This window comes from Hirundo rustica, chromosome 17, assembly GCF_015227805.2.
Source record: "Hirundo rustica isolate bHirRus1 chromosome 17, bHirRus1.pri.v3, whole genome shotgun sequence".
NCBI classification, from domain to species: domain Eukaryota; kingdom Metazoa; phylum Chordata; class Aves; order Passeriformes; family Hirundinidae; genus Hirundo; species Hirundo rustica.
This window is the reverse complement of record NC_053466.1, coordinates 4,420,343-4,440,378: the sequence shown is the minus strand read 5'-3', so window position 1 is coordinate 4,440,378 and position 20,036 is coordinate 4,420,343. Positions and strand designations below refer to the sequence as shown.

At 53.0% G+C, this 20,036-nt stretch overlaps 2 protein-coding genes across 6 annotated transcripts in view; both read right to left on the bottom strand.

The window, feature by feature from the left end:
• The window catches only part of KIAA1671 (KIAA1671 ortholog), a 64,368-nt gene extending 61,100 nt beyond the window's left edge, over positions 1 to 3,268 (bottom strand). For all 3 annotated transcript variants that reach the window (XM_040081288.2, XM_040081286.2, XM_040081289.2), the window contains exon 1: positions 3,133 to 3,268. The gene's annotated coding sequence lies outside the window, so the exon portion shown is untranslated. The remainder of the gene's footprint in view (positions 1 to 3,132) is intronic.
• Positions 3,269 to 11,731: 8,463 nt separating this feature from the next.
• The window catches only part of SGSM1 (small G protein signaling modulator 1), a 36,751-nt gene continuing 28,446 nt past the window's right edge, over positions 11,732 to 20,036 (bottom strand). For 2 of the 3 annotated variants that reach the window (XM_040080683.2, XM_040080684.2), the window contains 5 exons: positions 19,140 to 19,222; positions 18,805 to 18,914; positions 18,455 to 18,551; positions 17,953 to 18,120; positions 11,732 to 17,549 (listed from right to left, as the gene is read on the bottom strand). In XM_040080683.2, the coding sequence (XP_039936617.1) occupies positions 17,461 to 17,549; positions 17,953 to 18,120; positions 18,455 to 18,551; positions 18,805 to 18,914; positions 19,140 to 19,222 (547 nt within the window). In that variant the 3' untranslated portion in view covers positions 11,732 to 17,460. Of the gene's footprint in view, positions 17,550 to 17,907; positions 18,121 to 18,454; positions 18,552 to 18,804; positions 18,915 to 19,139; positions 19,223 to 20,036 lie in introns of all 3 variants that reach the window. The other variant, XM_058422784.1, reaches the window with a different exon arrangement.

Here is a 20,036-nt window from a genome sequence, read left to right as displayed (position 1 = left end):
ACACTACACTGAATTTTCAAGACTATGGGAAGTTTTCTTATCTTTGTTTACAAACTCAAAGACAGACAAATCATATCAATTTGATTCTCATGTTACTTGGAAAACCTGCCAGAAGGGAGGAAGCTCCACGAGCAACAATCAAACACGGAGTAACTCCCGGGCAAGGACCAGGGAGTAAAGAACAACACATTCTTCACCACAGAGACTGAGCTCCTTTTTTACTCTGCAGTAACCAAACACGTGCCAATGAGAGGGCAGGTGACAGGACTGGTTTCAAAATTATCTAATAGCCAGAGAAACATGAGTGCTGAATGGAGCAGAGTCCAGGGCAACACCCAAGCGAAATCACAGAGCTGTGCAAAGAATCCCAGGAGCGGGAATAGCTGAGCTCTCCATCCACCTGGGACCTGCTGGTCAGGACTTGCTTCTTTCACATGTGGTCTGAATGTCACCTTGAGCACATGGGGCAGGAAGCGCTGGTGAACTTATGAAACACAAAGTCTGAAATTCCTGCTTATTTGCAAATAGTAACTGGGTTTTTTTCCCTTTGGTAAAAACCAGGCATTTGGGAAGCGTATGGCCACTGCCAGAGGAGTCTGCACACACAAGGGGCTCAATTAACACCCAAGGTGATGGTGCTGCACACAGCTGAAAATGGAATTAAAATTAAAAAAAAAAAAAAAAAAAAAATCCTGCAGCTACACAAATCCTCAGTATGGCAGAGGGAAAAACTGCTTCATCATCAGCCATGGAAATTTTCCGAATCTCTGGTTATCTTGTAAGGCCAGAGCCGCGTGAGGAGGAGGACACACAGATGGGTACTGTGCCCTTTCTCCTGCCATAAGAGCAGCAGCTCCAGAACTGCAGCGTGAGCACAACCCTGGGGCTGGGGCTGTGCATGTCCTTTACTGCCACATATAAAATGAGACAGCAAAAAATGACAAACCAAAGTATTCCAGTTGGAAACAGCCCTAGACTTTGCCTCCTTTTAGGGACTTGCCATACTGTCACACTCCAGAGTGACTCGGTCCTGTGTCTTCTATACATCGGGAAGGAAACATTTAGCTTAGAATTAGCTCAGGGCATTGTCTGAAACAGAGGAAAAGTTTACACACCCATTTTCAATAAACTCTATGCCTATCAAAAAGGAATTACAGGCTACAAGGTCTATTTAAATAGGATTCCTACCTCCTTAACTACTCCAAAGCACAAAGGCTTTATAGCTTTACTTAATAACAAAAATCCTAGATAACTTTTACAGGAAAAGGCAGAGCACAGTGTGAAGAAAATCCTAACCAAAAAAACAAAAGATGGGAGAAAGTTTATAAATTCTTGATTTTTTTTTTTTTGAGAAAGTCTTTACCTGGATTAAGCTGCCAGGCAACTTTATTAACATTTCTGCCACACAACTGTCTGCTTCCCTACCACACCCTGCAAACGTCACAGGAAAACAAAGAAAACTCCCATTTTCATGTGGTCGTTAGAAAGATGCAAATCCTTCCGGTTTGTGGAGGAGAGACAAGGAAAAGAAAATGCCAACAACCTTCAGCTCTGGCAAAAAGTACCTCAGAAGCAGCTGAACAACTTCCCAGTTACCCTGGAAACAGAGTTTACCCCTCAGCAGACAGAGAAAATTGCCTGCAATTACCACCCTGGAGCAAAGCACCAGTTTGGACAAAACATCAATTTCTGTTTGCTGCAGCTCCTTTAATGTGATCCCGGTAATTTATCATGAGCAATATTTGATCTGGAATGGAATTCTTTTACCAAACCCCGAAGAGCCTGAGCTCTATTACCGCACCGGCAGGTATAATCAAAGGTTACAATATCCCCTAATGGCACAGAAGAGCTCCGCCATCTGCCAAGTGCGATTTCCCCTAATCCCATTCCCCACGCACAAATCGGAATCACCCGGATTACGCCACAGAAATAGAAGTCAAGTCAATACCTGAATCCACAGGATTAATCTCCCACCTCCAGACGGGAGAAAGGCAAGAACAGCAACAATGCTGCAGGCAGGCTCAGGAAGGCGAAGCTTTCCACCCGGCTCGGCGCAGCCCCACACAGGAAATTCTGGGATTTCACTGATTAGCTTCACCCGTCCAGAATCCCAGTGCTGCTCCCTCCCAAATCCGAGCGCAGGACTCCGTGCAAATTCAGGGAACTGACCTCCACGTGATCTTTTGGACCAGCTATTTCCACCCAGAAGCAGCACTCCACGTCTCTCCGTGCATATTTAAACCGCTTGGATTTGGAATTAGGAGGAAAAAATTAACAAATGAGCTGCATATCACCACCACAACAAAAATCTGTCCACTCAAATGCTTCCAAAACAAAAATATATGCCCCTAGCAGGGAGGGTTGGAATGAGATGAGCTTTAAGATCCTTTCCAACCCAAACTATCCTGAGATTCTACGTACACACGATGCCAACAAACAAAGATATGTGCATCTTCAATTAAAAAGAACCAGCATGATGACTTTAAACTGGCACTTCAAAGTACTCCTAACGAGCAGATAATATATTTCCTGAAATCCAAGGCATTAAGGAGTCACATACCACTCTCGGGAACGCCTGAATCCCTCCTGCTCTGCCCAAGGAGCCGTCGCCCGGCTGTAAAGCAGGGTGAGAAAGGGGGAGCATCTTTATTTGTCCATTTAAGACCGCCAAGCACATTACCATCCCTAATCCAGAGAGGAACAGATAACTGCAGCCCTGGCGGATTACAAAATTACGCTCTAATCCTCAGAACCACCAGCAACAACACCATCCACCAAAAACCACCTACATCCCCTCCCCACCTCCAGCAGCCGAAAGAGAACCACAGAACGGGGTAGGTTTTTTTGGAGGGGAGGTTTTCCCCCTCTTCTCGACACGCGGGGACAGGAGCCCTTGGCTCTGACGCAGCGAGAAAGAAGCAGCGAGGAGGTCCGGCAGCAGGGCGAGGGGTCGTGCGGGAGCGGCGAGCGCACCCCACGGCACGGGACCCTCGTTCTCCCGGAGCCGGCGAGGAAGGCGAAGCTCCCCCGGGGAAAACGGCTCCCGTGCCGGCCCTAAGGGCGAGCGGGCACCAACCGCCTTTGTCCCACCGCCGCCTCGCCCCTCACCGTGGCCCCGCCGGCAGCACTTACCCAGCCAAACCCCCGGCCGCTCCCTCCGCAAGAACCGGGCGCCGGCTGCCGCCGCACCGCGGGGAAGTTGCTTGAAGTGAAGTTGGGCGCGCAGCGGCCTTTCCCCCGCGGCGGCGGCGGGCGGCGAGCGGCGGCCGGGCACGGCCGGAGGCGGGGCGGGCAGGGGGCCGTCCCTCGGAGCTTCCCCCGGAGCGAGGGGCTGCGGGAAGGCGGCGGGAAGGCGGCGGGAAGGCGGCGGGAGGCGGGAATGGCCCGCCCCGGTGCCGGTCCGGCCCCTTCGCCCCGGCGGCCGCGGGGCCCCGCGGGAAGCGCCGCTGTTGCCATGGTGACCGCGCGGCGCGGGCCGTGGGCGGGGCTCCCCCCGCGCAGCGCCGCCGCGATTGGCTCCGCCCCGCTCCACCTGCTCCGCGCGGACCGCGGGTTCGAGTCCCGGCCCCGCCCGTCCCGCGGGACAGGGGCTGTGGGTGGCGTTGGAAAATGTGGGATGTGTCAAGGTTATCTGGTTTTGTGCAGTTCTGGACGAGGGTAAATTAAAAAGGAGAGGGTCCAGCATAGGCCACAAGGGTAATGAGGGATCTGGAGCATCTCTGCGATGAGGAGAGATTGCGGGAGGTGGGCCTGGTCAGTCTGGAGAAGGGAAGGCTGGAGGGAATCTCGTCGATCCGTACAAACGTCTCAAATCTTGTGCCAAGAGGATGGTGCCAAGCTCCGTTCAGTGGTGCCCGGTGGCAAGGAGCAGTAAACACAAGTTCCACCCCAATATGAGGAAGAAGCTCTTTCCCTGGAGGGTGGCCGAGCACTGGGACAGCTGCCCAGGGAGGGCGTGGAGTCTCCCTTTCTGGGCACATTCCAAACCCACCTGGATGCAATCCTGTGTCACCTGCTCCAGGTGACCCGGCCTTGGCGGAGGGGTTGGACTGGATGATCTCCAGAGGGCCCTTCCCACCACAGCTGCTCCGGGATTCTATGATTCTCATCAGCGGAACAGGCAACAGCTGCATCCCTTAGTCAAGAACACCCTGAAACTAACAAGCTTTAAGGACCTGAATTAAGATGTTGATACGCGTTTGTGTAAACATTGGTAACTTTCAAAGCTGGTGCATTCTATAGCTGAACTGTGTTATAATAATAACAAAATCACACACAGGTTAGAAAGATCCTGCCCAGGTGAAGACCCTTCCCTTGACCATGTGGAGAAGCAACAAACCCTAATAAAGGATAGTGCTTGGAAAGTTACTTACTCTGACTTTCTGTGTATAAAAAATAGCAGAAAGTCTGATGGGTTGTGCTGGATTTGCGGAATACACTGAGCACCCAGGCTGCACTACCCTGAAATAAATAGTCAATGTCTCTCTGAAGTGTGTCATTATTGGCTTGTCACACGCCAGGTAAAAAAATTCAGTTTTGTGGCCACCACTGTCCTTTTGTCACCCTCAGGGCAGCCCAGTCCAGAGAACATTGCCTCAGAGCAGAGAGAATCAGAAAGGGGACACTTCTCCTTAGACCAGGGACGGTTCTTCCTCAGTCCCCTCCTCAGGAATGGCACCGGAGTCATGGGATCTGCCCACTGGCATCCCTCTCCATGCCACAGCTGTCACAGTTCAAAAGTTCCAAATGCTGCTTTTTGTCATTACCAAAGGTGTGGTTCCCTGCTGAAGAGGCCAAAGTCGGCTCGGAGACGAGGCCATGACTCACGGCTGAAAGGAGAGTGTGGATCATGCGCTGGCCACGGGCCAGGGTGATGCCATGGCACAAGGAAAACGCATCTCCATGTCCTCATCCCAGCTCTTGGCAGGACAAGGGAAGATCAGGCAGCACAAAAAAGTCCTGTGTCCCTGCCCTCCATGGGGAACTCACTCATCTGCCTTTAACCAGCCCAAATCTCCTTCTGTTGGAGGCACAGGGGTCCTGAGTGAGTGGAGCCACTGGATCTCTCCGTGACACATTCCAAGGGAGCCACACGGACTCACTGTAACTGCCTCCTAGCAGGTGAATGGATGGGAGCAAGAGGAAAAGTTTCAGCAGCAAAAACATCCAGCCCTGTAACAACAGCAGGAATATGGAGCTTGCCTTGCCTCCTCTGTTCCCACCCACATCCCATTTAAATTAAGATCGCTTTCCCACAGCTTCCCTCCTTGCTCCCAAATCAGGATAATATAGGTGTTTTCCCCACCTTAGCAACCCTTTTATCTTCACCACACAAAGGGATCCCAATTCCATGACTCATTTGCCTTTTTGCTTTTCCAGAAGCCAAGCCATAACCCATCCCCTCAGCCACCTTTCCCTGCCAGCGCCCTCCCTTCAGCTCCGGCGGGGAGGAGGGCGATCCATGGCTTGGATCAGTGCCTCTGCAAGGAGGGTGTTCCTGCCTCTTCCACCTCTTTGAAGCGGTTCTTGTCCCACCCATGGCTGGGAACCCCTGCTCCAGCACACGGGGCTCTCAGGAAAGCGCCTGATCGGTTATTCAGGAGCCGCTTAATGGCAGCTCCCTCCACAAAAACACCCTCAGAGTGACAGAGCCAGGGAACTGGGCACGCCAGGCTCCGGAGGCTCCATTGCCCTGGGAGCTGCATTCAAATGGACGCTTCAAGGGAGCAGCCGTGTTCCCAAGGAGCTGCTGCGTTGTTTCCCACTGTGTGAGGAGGAGCCCCAGCGGGTGCCTCTGCGAATGCCCGGGGAGATGAGACCTGGGAGCTTCAAAGTGGCCACAGAAACTCGGGCTGGTTCAAGCTGCAGCAGGCCCGGGGCAGGAGCTGCTCCGGCGGGATGGCAGCGCTGCGGGGCAGTGCCGGGCACGGAGCAGGCCTGGACTGACTGGTGTGGGGCTGTAAGGGCCGGGTCCTCACCCTCACCCGGGCCTTATTGTCCTGGGGACACCCCAAACCTGTGGGAAAAGGGAATGGCTGTAGTGCAGGGCCAGCACAGAGTGGGAAGTGTGGGACTGGCAGTGTGGGGCACAGAGCAGGCCTGGGACTGACTGGTGCAGGGCTGTAGGGGCCGGATCCTCACCCAGGCCTTATTGCCCTGGAGACACCCCAAACCTGTGGGAAAAGGGAATGGCTGTAGTGCAGGGCCAGCACAGAGTGGGAAGTGTGGGACTGGCAGTGCTGTACTGGGGAGATGGGAACCCCTCGGCCATCACAGCCAGCCCTTGCACCCCAGCTCTGGCCCCAGGCAGGGGAATTGCCACCCCACTGCCACCCCAGTGACACCCCACTGCTGCTGCTCTCTTAGAATCATAGAATTATTTGGGTTGGAAGAGCCCTCTGAATCTGTCAAATCCAACCCCAGCACCGCCCAGGCCGCCCATGTCCCCAGGCTCCACATTGACACATCCGTTAAATCCCTTCAGGGATGGAACTCCAAACCTCCCTGGGCAGTCTGTTCCCATGCCTGACAATCCTTTCTATGAAGAAATTTCCACAATATCCCATCTAAACCACCCCTGGCACAGCCTGAAGCCATTTCCTCTGGTTTTGTGCCTTGTTCCATGGGAGCAGAGCCTGACCCCCACCTGGCTGTCCCCTCCTGTCAGGGAGTTGTGCAGAGCCACAAGATCCTCTCTGAGCCTCCTTTTCTCCAGGCTGAGCCCCTTTCCCAGCTCCCTCAGCCTCTCCTGTTGCTCCAGACCCTTTCCCAGCTGTTCCCTGCCCTGCACACCACAGTGTGTGTCCCGCAGTGAGCAGAGGGCAAGGACAGGACCTGGCATGTGTCACAGCCCTGACTCCTGGAAAGGTTCTTCCCCTGTGCTCTGTCCCCACCTGAGACCCTGTGTGAATCTTTCTCCCACTGTGTTTATCAGCGCTCAGCAGAGCAGAGGTGACCCTAACAGGGGCAGAGTTAAATGCAGAGCCCTGGCCTCTCACCCCATGTATATGAATTAGGGCTGTAATTCCACCCTGTGGTGCAGATGGAATAGTGAACAGACACTGCCAGACCCACCTTGCAGACATCTGAGCTTTGACCCTCTGTTTTATGACTTAGCTGGAGCCGTCAGAGGGATGACAAGCAGCAATATACACTGAAGGAGTGCCTGCACTCAGAAAAGAGTGACAGGTCCCTCGTCTATGAAGCTTCCATTCTTCAGACATAGTTTTCAAACAAAAGATTCCACTCCTCAGATGAGTAATGCCACTGTTTCTCCTCTCCACCATACAATTAACTTCCAGGCTGCGATCTCTTCAGAGCTGAGCTAAGAATGGCATAAACCAGGGAATACCAGTGAGTGTTCCGTGCACCAGTGGGGCTGCTCCGGTGATTTAGCTCCTCTCACACAGTCTGTCAGTGCCCTGCAGTGGAGAAATGGGTTAATTGCAAATGGCACACGGACACTGCCCATGACACACCTGCACACCTGAGAGCAGGGGCAAACACTGGGGGGATCCCAGGCAGACCCCCCAGCTCCTGCTCTGTCTCACTCTTGCTTGACTTTGGTGGGTGCGACAAATTTCCCTCCTTTGTTCCGGCCAGGAACAGTCTCCATCTCTTCCTGCTGAGCCAGTTGCTCCTGTTATGTGAAGAGGTGGAGGTGTATGCAAAAGCAGCCCGTCTGGGTCAGGAGAACACTGATCTTCCACTATTCCCCTGCTACCTTTCCCAGGCCCACATGGCATTGAAATGCTCTGGCCCTCAGCAGGGAAGCACCTCAGTGTCCTGCCTTGCAACCTTCCACCAGGTAACTGCTCCCACAAAAGGCAGAACTATTGGTGACAGCTCGGGATGAGCTCCAGGAGGAAACAGGCAGGAGCTTCCCGCACTGAGCACTGCAGGAAGGTGCTCCACTGCCCACTACATATAATCTGCGTAAAGGGAAGCAGGAAATCCTCCCACTCCTCATCACCACTACTGCAGCTGTCCTTAAAAGCTCCTTCCCCACCTCTTCTTGCTCGTCCACATGGAAATCAGTGCAGAGCTGCACAGAGAGCAAGTGGCTGGCTCAGAGCACAGGGAGGGCACAGCCCTGGCACTGCATTCCCAGTGAAACCCCACCGGACATGGGGCCCTGTTGCTGCCTCTCCCATCCTCAAGTTTGACTCGGGAGCAGGGCTGGGAGAAGGAAGGCAGGATCCTGTTTTAAAGGGAATAATCTGTTAAACACACAGTCCAATGTCCTTGTGAAGGCTGGGCTCTGCCAGGCCCTGGAAAGGGCATCACCCCTCCAAGGGCACACGGGGCCTGTGGGATTGCACTGTGCTGTCCACACGATATTTCTTCCTCCAGAAAGGAGAGGTTTGGGAAGGCAGAGACTGTCAAACTTCAGCTGCTGAAAAGAAGCCATAGGCAAGAAATCCTTGACTAAAAAACAAGGATAATTGAGCATCAAATTTGTATGTATAATGCTCTCCAGTAGGAAGGAGTTGTTAGATTGCACCGTCACGGAGGTTTCAGTGCAACAGAGGGAAGAACCAGTGGGTGTGGGATTGTTGCCAGTTACATAATCCCCGGTGGTTTTGCCTGCACTGGTTTGGGTGAGGACACGGCCCCATCCTGATCCCCGTGCTATCAGCCAACAGCACATGGCCAGACTTGAGGGGCTGTGGGGAGAACAAAAGGATGCAGATTTCCTGGGAGTCTGCTTTTGTTTTCCCAAGCAGAAGAGTGACTCAGATTTCAGCGCACTCCTGTACCTCAGCCAACAACAACACGTCCTTAGTCACGGCGATAAAGCCGAGGATCTGTGTTCCATTTGCTGAACTAAAAAAAGCTCATCCACCCAAGGGCCAGGTCAGTCACAAAACCAGAGACCGAAGCCCGAGCTGTGCGCAGTGACGGCAGCGTCTTCCTCCCCAACAACCTCTCTGAACTCCTGGAAACTACTCAGAAAATCCCCTGGACCAGCACAGATAATCTTGGTGCTGCACTATCACAGAGCTCTCTGATAACTCCTGAGCACCCACATGTCATTCCAACACGGCTGCCAAAGCCCTGCAGAAACGCTTTCACTTCCTGAGAAATGCTCCAGGAAAAAGCACCATACTTCCTTGTGCTTAAGGACTGGATTAACACATCCCTGTGCTGTTGTCTCCTGGATCTGAGCTCGTTTTTCATGGCTGTGAGGTACATCCACGGCTGGTTGGAAATGCCAGAGAGTGGATTGCTCCACCTCAGTCATTGCACTCAAAGCAAGCAAAAGGAGAACTTAAACCAACAATGGGGAGGTTTAGATTGGAGTTTAGAAAGAAATCCTTCCCTGTGAGGGTGCTGAGGCCCAGGCACAGGTTACCCAGAGAAACTGAGACTGCCCCATCCCTGAAAGTGTCCAAGGCCAGGCTGGACGGAGCTTGGAGCAACCTGGGATAGTGGAAGGTGTCCCTGTGAATGAGATGGGCTTCAAGGTCCCTTCCATCCCAAACCACTCTGTGTTGTCCTGAGATTCCCAAGCCCAAGCTAGCAACATCCCTGTTGTGCAGTCCTCCAGCCCCCAGTGCTCTGGGCTGGGACCCAAGGCTGTCAGCCCTTACCCTGCAGCACTCAGATGGTGGTACCTGTACAAACTGCACCACTCTCCAGGATCTTCCCAGGGATTGCTACAGCTGTGGATCAGCCCTTGAATTTTCAGCTTCGTTTTCCTTTGGAAAAGGCCACTCTGAAGCAGGTGCTGGAGCACTTTAAGGCGGCAGACGCAGCGCAGGGTGCTGCCAGGACAGCGCCCACCTGGGCAGATGTTTGTGCCAGGACTCAGCGTGTCCGTTCATGCATGTTAACAAGGGCTATAAATACTCCAGGTCCTCCTCGGAGCCTGGCAGGAGGGTGTTTGAGGACGAGCACTCACAGCTGGGCCCAGCAGCACAGCCCCCAGTGCCCCCCATCACACCCAGCCCTGTGCCACAGCCAAACTGGTTCATCTTCCACAGCCACCCGGGAGCCAAAGGATTGGGCTCATGGAGCAGAGGATGAAAACAGAGCGTGGAAAATCCTGGGCCTGCCACCAGTCCTCGGAGGAGCTCCCATAATCCAACCCCAGGTGATGGTGAGCATCTCCTGAGGAGCCTTTGTTGGCAAGGGGTTGGAATGGTTTCTCTTCCAGCACAGGACAGAGCTGCCGCCTCTCCAGAGCTGCTCTACCAGCTGCTGTCTCCTGCACTGCACAGAGGTGCCAACTGATGGAAATTTCCATGCACTTCAAAGCACAACCCTGGGATAGCTGCTTTTGTGAGAAACTATCCCAAGTTAAAAATTAATGAAATTCACTTTTTAGGATCATTTACTTCCCTCCATCCAAACGGCAGGATTTTTGCCAGCCTCTTCACACCAGAACACAGAGCATTCCTGCTTTGGCACCTTGGGAATGTGGCCTCTGGTGGTTAGGTTGCCAATTAATATCAGGTAATTAAAACATTTGCAAAGGCTGGCTGAATCCCACCCTGACATTTTGCAAACTCTGCGTGTTTGGGGAGTGTCTTCATCAGCTTTTGAAGTCCTGGGCTGTGAGCTCCCTGCAAACCTCAGCCTGCACTGGAAACTGGGGCTGGGCCATTAGAGCAAACATGCCTCAAGAAGCAAACATATTAAGGATTAATTAAATACCAGGATTTATTTAATTAAGCCTCTTCTCATAAGTAGGTAGAGGCAGAAATCTGGAGCGAGCATCCAGCCTTCCTTGCATTCCCATTTTTAGAAATGCAGTTAAATTCTGTGCTGCCTAAAACACGACATTGGGGTGATGTGGCCCCTCCTGCCTCCAAGAGCAGTGCAGGAGTGACACCACAGAAAGGAAGCTGGGGGCCCCCTTTCCCTATTCCCACACACGGCATCTCCCCATGGAACAGCTGGAAAACCCACAAGCACACAAGGGTCACAGAGGGGTGCCAGCCCTGAGCAGGGACAGGGACCACAGGCAGCTTGTCCTGCTCACGTTTTTGACACAAAACTTGTCCCTCCTGCTCCCTGCAAGAAAGGCACCGCAGCCCATCCCATCTCTGCAGTTTAAAGGTCTGGAGACTGATCCAGGAAATACCGAGGAGAGCGAACGAGATCGTTTCGAGCAGCGCTGCAGAATGCACTCCCTCACCTCCTGCACAGCTCAGCTGGCAGCACAGGATCACACACAGGTGTAAACCACCACCACCCTGTCCCAGCTCTGGGCTGCCACCATGCCAGGGCCCTCTGTCACCTCTCCCTCTGCTCTGGCTGGGGCAGCTCACTCCACGCAGCACCGAGGACTTGGCCCAGCCCTTCCCCAGTGCTTTTCCTCCTCTTCAACTGCTCTGTTCCACCACCAGTTTAAATTCCCCACATTACAGAGTGGGTATAGAGCAAGAGAAAGGACAGAGGTGACAGTGCCAGCAGAGCCAAGGAGGTGGCACTGCCACACATCTGCCCAGAGGGACAGGGTCAGCAAAGCTGGACTGAGCAGTCAAGGGATGGGGGGGAAAGCGAGGTCCATGAGGGCAAGGGGGGTGCAAAAAGGAGCCCAGATGACAGCAGGGCCCCCAGCACAGGGGGCACTCACCACGAGCAACAGGGGGTCTCTGGAAGCTGGGAGCAGTGTGGAAACACAGAGCATTTTGGGCACTCCCTGCTCAGGGTATCCCCCTTCGCTGCCTCCCCAGGGACCGCGCAGACAGAAAGAATCACCAGGATCTGATTGATTTGAAAATACATTAACCATAGAGAATAGAGCTTTAATTTTTTTCTTTCTCAACAACAATAAGGAACAGTTTACATTAAAAAAAAAACCAAAAAACAAAAGCATGAATAAAATAATATAAAACAGATTGTTATACCACAGTGTGGAATTCAGATAATCGAAGAACATTATAGCAGCACTTCTACAAATAGATTGAAAGCTGTAAGTGCTCGTTAAGCTCAGATCGAGCAACTCCCAGAGACCAAAATGGCATCCAACAGAGAAAAGCAGCAATTCTGTGTAGGGCAACAGAAAAGTCTAATGCCAGGACACCAGATACATTCAAATCCCTGTGCTGAGGGGTCATTCCCTGTGCCACAGAGCCCCCACGATGGCTGTCACACCCTGCCCGGCTCTCCAGAACACTCCTCGAACAAGGGAAGTGACAGTCGTGGCTCTGAGGTTACATCCACGTTGCATTTTCAGAGCTTTTCATTATTTCTGTTTGAGAAAACAATTTCTTCCCTGGTTTCTGGGAATCACTCTCCAGAGAGAATGAATTTCTGAGAATTTAAGTCGATCTTACAGAGTCACAACAATGACATTTTTAGTCTCTCAGTACCCAGGATCAGGATTTTCAATTCTTTATCATCCTTAGCAGCAAAGCCATACTCATTCCTAAAACTTCCATGTATTTAAGATCATGTGCATAGTTTAATCTTTAGCATTAATTCATTAAAAAAAAAAAAAAAAAAAAAAGAGAAGAAGAAGAAGAAGGAGAAAAAAGTTTTTAAAAAAGGATAAATGGTGCTTTTCCCCCCCTCATCAAAGCACTGATGCAAAGTGCCCTTGCTCCTGGTCATGTCCCACTGCCAATGGCTCAGGAGCCACCGTGGAGAAGGGACCGTCCCCTGCAGCGCCATCCATGAGCTCTGCTCAGCCTCCATGTGCAAAACCCATCTGTGAAAGGAAGCTATTAAACCACTGAACAGGAATTTGAGGTGGAATATGCTTGTCACCAATCTAAAATTAAATTAGATTAGACACTTTCAAAGGCTTCCACGGCTATTCTGACCGCGTACATTCTCCAGGAAGTTCAGGATTCAGGCAAGGTTGGGAAGGAATCCACACAATGAGCTGTGTGAACATGTGGCTACGGCACCAGATGGCCTCAGCCGTGGCCACCAGAGGACAGAAATGTGGTCTCACTGAGGACCACAATTGTTTAGATGCCTTAACCAGTGAAATATTGCTTATTCAGGGCAATGAGGATGCTGAGCTTGAGTGGAAAAGCAGGACACAATCAGTGGCATTTGATCTACTCCAGGGGGCCTGAAAAGGCTTTTATAGGAGTTTCTGATGCAGGTTCTGGTGAGTTCCATAGTGCTAGGAAGAGTTGGAACTCCATCTCTACATTGTGCTCCCTCAATTTGTGCTCACACGACAGTAAAATGCTGAAGACGAGCCCAGAACTGCTCAGTACTTGGGGAAATTCCCAAATGGAATGAGAAATAAGACAGAGGTTTTGATGACACGACGATCATTTTGGTCCTACTGATCAGAGGCTCCCACTGTGCCTCTAGGGAAAAGTGATTTAGATGCTGTAAGATATTTCAAAAGCAAACTTAGGGGATGAGAATCCCAAAACTGGTCCCATCCCTGGTCAGGGGTCCATTGGCAACAGTGGCTCCCAGTGCAGGGGTCCAGCCTCAGGATAATCCAGGAAAGAGATGGGAAAATAGTCAGGCAAAGCAAGTAATAAATAGATAAAGAACAAAGAGTAAGAAGAACTTCGTCCCATAAACTGCTCTTGGCCACAAAGCTTGTGTCTCCAGGGATTTTGGGACCCAAGCCCACTTCTTCAATAGTTCCTCAGAGTTTTTTTTCACCTGTCAGTGGCAGGGATTGACACCTGCAGTCCCACTGCTGGCTCACATTGCTCTACCAGGTGCGTTTGGATGAGTTCAGGGATATTCCCCGTGCCAGGGGCTGGATGAGAGCAGGACAGGGAGGCAGCAGGAAGTTCCCACACAAAAGAACCCTCTCAGTCCTCATGAAAAACATTCACAGCAAAGCGATTCGGGGACTGAACACAGCAAGAGGAAAAACTCCTAGAAAAATCACACATTTAGGAACAAAACACAACTTCTATGGGTCTGCACAGGTGACACCAAAAGAGACGGGTACCAGGAGCTCGTTGGAAGGTTGCATGAGCAGAAAGCTCAAATGCAGGAGGACAGAATCCATTTGTCACTCCCTCAGGGGAACACAGGGCCAGGACACAAACACTCAGTGGATTGACACACACCGAGATTATCTGAGCTGAGACAAACCCCAGAGCGATGTGGGTGCTCAGGGAGGGTGTGGTGAGCTCACAGCCCATGGAGCCCACCCTTCCTCAGGCTCAGCTCTGGAGTGACTGGAGCAGAGAACACTGGGCTGGCAGCTCATGCATCCCTTGCTGCATTCCAGGGGAGAATGCAGCAGTCTCCTCAGAAAGTGTGGAGTCATGGAATGGTTGGGGTTGGAAGGAAACTTAGAGATCACCTCATTCCACCCCCTGCCACGGGCAGGGACACTTTTCACTTTCCCAGGCTGCTCCAAGCCCTGTCCAACCTGGCCTTGGACACTTCCAGGGATGGGGCAGCCACAGCTTCTCTGGGCACCCTGTGCCAGGGCCTTATAGCAAAGAATTTCTTCCCTAAAATCCAATCTAACCCTGCCTCTGTCAGTTTAAGGCACAGAGCTCCAGTCCCTGTTCCCACAGAGCCAACAAAAGGCTAAAATAGTCCTGGGCTGGCAGTGCCATTGTGGGGGGGATTTCAGCTGTGCAGAGCCGCTGGGATGAGACATTCCTCTTCCCCAAGGGGCCAGACAAGATTACTGTATATGGACAAGCCTGGTGACAGGCCTCTCCTGCGTGGCAAACAGGCCATCCTTGGCTGCACAGCCGGGAGAGAGCCCCTCTGGCTTCCAGGGCCACGATTGCCCCTGTCAGAACTCCAGAGCGAGGCTTTATCTCGTGGGGATCCAGCAGGGGGGACAGAGCCAGGCAGGAGAGGCTGAGGCCAGAGAAGACCCACAAGCAGCTGCACTGCAAAGCCTTTGCTTTTCAGCTTCTCAGCAGCTTTTAACCATCAAAGAGAGCCCCAGGCTCCTGGTGGGGGGTCTCACTGTGGGTCCCCACAAGCACGAGAACTTGCCCAGCAACGCAGCTGAGACAAAGCTTTTTTATATTATTTTTCCCTCCTTTATTTTTTTTTTTCCTCTTGTCCAGTCTTAAAGTCAGAAGCAAGACGAAGCCAAACCGAGGCTGTGAGGGTGGCTCTGCTCAGAGCTTCCTGTTGCCCCACCAGAACAACTCTCCCAGCACAGGGACAGTGACAGATTGGCACATCATGGACTAGGTGCTATAGAAACCACACAGTTCTCAGAAGCAAAAGATTTCTCACCTCCCGCCCCCCCCCTTTCAAAAAAATAACCCACTTAGTTCACATATTTTCTCCCTATACTGTATATATATTATATATAGACACGATTCTCTGGTAAACATTTACAAGATATCGTAAATAACATTGAAAACTTCTATCTCCATTTGCACGACAGCGCGCACTCACACCAGCACACAAGGACACACAGTCAGGTACAATCAATAAATAAATACTTTTCCCACGCCCCCCCCCAGCAATTATTCAAAAAAACACTGCTATTGAGCGGCCCAAAGACACTCTCAGTTAATACAGACAGCAAATATTGTGCAGAATTTCTTGGCTGTTTTTGTTTAAAAACCAAGGAAAGAAGCTTGAAAGGTTTGGTGTCAGCAATGTTGCTTGGTCAGGCGGTGTTTCAGGTGACCTGTGGCTCCCTGTCCCTCAGGAAGAGGAGAACACAGCATTCCCCTTTCCCTCTAGGCAGGTGACAGATCTGTCTTGGAACCTGGAGGGAACAGGAGCAGCCTGGGAAGGAGTGAGGACACGAGCTTTTCACTCTGCTCGGTGGAAAGATGAAAGGTTCTCACAGGAACTGGCAGATCTCAAGCTCTTTGTGTCCTGTGCTCCTGGGGCTTTACTGCTCCAGGGAATCTCCCAGGTTGTTGTACACACCTGTTGGGATCATGAGGAGTGAAGGGATGGCCAGTGCTCTCGCCCAGCCCCTTCCCCAAAGGGTTCAGGATGTGCCACTGCCTCTTCCAGCTGTGACCTCCATGTCCCAGAACGCAGAAATTGCTGATTTGCTCAGAAACAGCAAACCACTCCATCTAGCTCCTCAGACCTTCCCTGAAGCAGCCGTTTTCTCTGGTGCAGACTGACAACCGCCTTTTTTCTGCCAGCAACACCTGACACGCGCCACGAGCCCACACAAACCAGCACAGACAGATGTTCCATGGGAGGAGGAAGGGCTCCAGCAGCACGGCAGGAGCAGGGCCAGAGGAGAGCACACACACACACACAGCACACGTTGCACCAGGGGGGGAAACACAAATGTTTGCAGCAAAACTTGAGAGAAAGTACCCTCAGAGAGAGCTCCAGCCCAGCACTGCCCTCCCCAGCTGGGCTGGACCCTCCATCCACCCAACCCCTCCTCCTTTTCCTGTACTGTTTTTTACCTGAGTTGAAAAATGTCTCCAAAGCCTCTGCAGGGCAGCCTGTGTGTGACACAGCAGCTGGAGAGGCACTTCACGCAGTGGGCTCCAGGCTGTGCAGGAAAAGTGGCCACACAAGTGCATCTTCCCAAAGCAAAGACCACCCAGGGACCTTGAGCTGTTTTCCTCTCACAGGCCTGTGGGAGAAGCCCACCAAGACCTAACTGGAGATGCTCAGTGGGTTTAGGGGACTCGACAGCCAGCCCTGAAGCTGTCAGAGAGAAAGTCAGGATAATCAGGAGCTCTGCCTTGCCTTCTGAGGAGCCCTTCCCTCACAAGAGCTCAGAGGAACAGCAAGGAGACCAGACTCCTACCACAAGCAGCTAAAGTAAGGCAGGTAAGAAAACCTCCAGCCTGGAGTTCCCAGAGGAGGTCAGGACCAGATTTCCCAGCGCTCAGAGAACATTATAGAGGTTGGATTTTGAAAAAATAACCCCAATGCTGAATTTGGAGCTGTTCTGAAAATCCATCCAGACACGAACCTCTTGTGTGCTCAGACATTGTAGGAACAATGTAAAACCCCAGGGAGAAAACGGAGCCCCAAAAAGAGAAAATACTGAAGGGGGAGGCAATGCATTGAGGGATGAGATCAAAAAAGGAATTTCTGTGATTAAAGTCCCTCCCCTGTACTGGCAGAACCTCGTTGTGTTGGTGAGGAGCTGAGAACTGGCAGCATCCCTGTGCTGCCCGGGCTGGCAGGGCTGGCTGCCTTCCCACACCTCAGGGAAGGGCTGCCCAAGGAAGCAGCTTTCCAAGGAACCAGCTTTTCCCTCTGTGCCACCAGGCTCTGCTCCCGCAGCCCCCGAGCTCCGCCCTGGGATGTGGCAATGCCTGGGCAGTTTTGGTGGCCACGGGCAGCTGCTGCCCCTCCAAGGCCAGGAAGCCACTGGCTGGTCCTGCTCCCGGCGCAGGAACACGCCTGGAGGGATCTTTGGTTGTGTCACGGCAGAAGGTCTGAGCCAGGGCCAGTGCTGAGCCCAGGGGACTCCCAGCTCACACAGCAGCACGTGTCCCACCACCTGAGTCCCACAGGCGTGGCACTTGGAGGAACAGGGCAAGGGAGGAAGCATCGGAGGGGAGTCCCGGCTCGTTGGGTGCCTCGTCTGCCCCGGCTCCTTCATTTGTTCTCGATCAGAGTCTGCACTTTATAGACCAGGTCCCGAGCCAGCTTCAGGATCTGCTTGGTGTTGTGGCGCTCGGCCATTTCTGCAACACAGACAGAGGGGCCAGACAGGTCAGACCTGAGCAGCCCCCGCCCCACAGCCCTGCTGCCCACACTCCCACCCTCCCCTCGCAGGGACACCTGGCTCTGGAGAGCCATCCTTAACCATGGGGCACGGGGAAAGCAGCAGGGCCATCCTTAACCAGCCCCTGGGCATGGGGAAAGCAGCAGGAAGCACAGCCCAACCCTCAGCCCCCTTCAACACATCCAGGTTGGGCACTGCTGAGGAGGGCAGGTGGATTCCAGCCCCACCAGACCCCTCAGAGCTCCAGGTGTGTTATTTAAACATTTCCAGCTTTGCCCAGATGCGACTCTCCACAGCCAGCCACGTGCTGCCCGCACCTGAGCACCTGCCCCAAACTCAGCCCAGCAGAGCACGAGCTGTACCATTGAAAAACTTGATGATGTCTGTAAAATCCATGTTGTTCTCCAGGATGATGTCCCGGTACATCTCCACCAGGGCCAGGGCTATGAAGAGCACGTAGTGAGCAGAGGAGACGTGAGCAGCAGCCCAGATGGTTTCCCAGACGGCGAAGACGTCGTCGTACACCAGCTCTGCGAGCAGAGAACGACAGTTACCACCCCACTCAGCCCACCCCGGCTCACAGCAGCGCTGGGGAGACACCCTGGGCGCTTCCATCCCACAGCAGCCTGCTCCAGCTGCAGCAGCAAGTCAGACATCTGTAGGGAGAAATATTCTGCCTGGCAGCAGGTGACACAGGCCCCAGGACACGCTCATGGAGAGGCTCAGCAGCAGCTCTGTACCTAGACAGAACAATCAGCCAGACATAAAGCAGGGAAAAGTGAAAAGGAATTAAAAGTAAGTTTAAAGCTGCTGAGGAGCCTGGAAGCAGGCCCTGCCCCGCCCTTGGGTGGTCTCAGCACGCACCTCTCTTGAAGTCCAGGAGAAACCATCGGTAGCAGAAGTAGAAGTGAGTGTAATCCCCGTTCTGGTGCATCAGCTCGAAGAGCTCAGAGTCCAGAATCTTTCAAGAGAAGCAAAAGGAAACTCAGGAATGCACACACGAGGCACCGGCCATCCCCTCTGCCGACTTCCCTCCATCCCACTGCTCTCCTACTGCACCAGCTCCCACCAGCTCCTCCCTCCCTTTCCTGGCACACACTGCTCCAGGCTGTCCCTAGAGCCCCTGCTGTCCCCTCCTGCTCCCTCAGCCCCTCCAGGACCAGCTTTCCCCCTTGGATGTGAGGAGCTGCCATCCCTGTGCCAGGAACTCTCACCTGGATCAGCGACCTCATGTTGGCAAAGTGGGTGTCCATGGCTCCTCCGTGGGGGAAGTTCTGGTTCATCCTCTTCATCAGCTCGGTGAAGCAGCTGAAAGCCAGAGCCTCTGCGCAGGGAGGAGAGACATCACTGCTGCTGCACGGGCACAGCTGCTCCTGCCTCCAGAAAGTTCACCCTGGCCCCAGGGTGGGCTCCTGGGAGCCAGGCAGCATCACAGGATCCTGCTCCACCCCTCCAGGCACTCCACTGCAAAGGGCCACCACCTGCCTGGCACTTCCCCCACAGATCCCCACGCAGGGAGAGGGAAAGCAGAGCAGAGCCAGCCACTCACCATCATCCAGGATGACCAGGAGAGGGGCCAGCAGGTCACACATCCCCTGCACGTAGCCAATCTCAATGTGCTGCCAGATGTAGCTGTGTGAGAGAGCAGGAGTGGTGACCAGGGACCTGAGTGCCACCACCTGCCACCTCCTTTGCCCATGCCCTGCCTCCCTTCCCAGGATGCTGGGGTAAATCACACCTGTTCACTCTGTTACCCCTGTGCTGCAAATGATTAAATTCTTGTGGTGCCTCCCAGGTAAGGCACGCCTGGCTCAGTCCCGGATCAACACCCTGCCACGGCCACATCCAGGGTCAATCCAGGGCTGTGCCACGGCCATTGCAGGGAAAATCAGCGCAGGGAAAACCAGAATGGGAAAGCACAATGCAGTGGGGTCGTTGGTTAAAGGGCAGAGACTGACAGAACTTGTTAATCTCTCATTCTCATCCTTCTCCCTCCATTCATCCCCTTGGTTCTCCCTGCAGACGCTGCCAGCCTCTCCTTCCCATTCCCAGTGTCCCAGGAAGCACCCGGCCCTGCAGGGATATCTTCCCTTTTTTGGTAGCAAGGCAAAATGTGTTCGGAGAGGACTCAGATCTGCTGCTGGCACAAGGGAAGGATCTTTTCCATCCTGCCCGCTGGTTTTCCAAAATGTGCTGTGTTCAAGGTCTAATCTCAGCAGAGATCTCCAGCTCTGGCTGTCGGGTGAAGTGACAGCCCTGATGGAACTGCAGCTTCTCCTCATGTTTGCAAGATGAGTAATAATATTTTAGCCTTTGCTGCCTGCAAAGCAGCAGCTGAGCTGGAGCTGGTCTGGGTCTGTGAGTGTCACTAGGCAAGCTCTGAGTCACAGGGACTCAGAAATTCACCCAGCTCTGGCTCTCTCCTGGGATTTTTGGGCAGGCACAA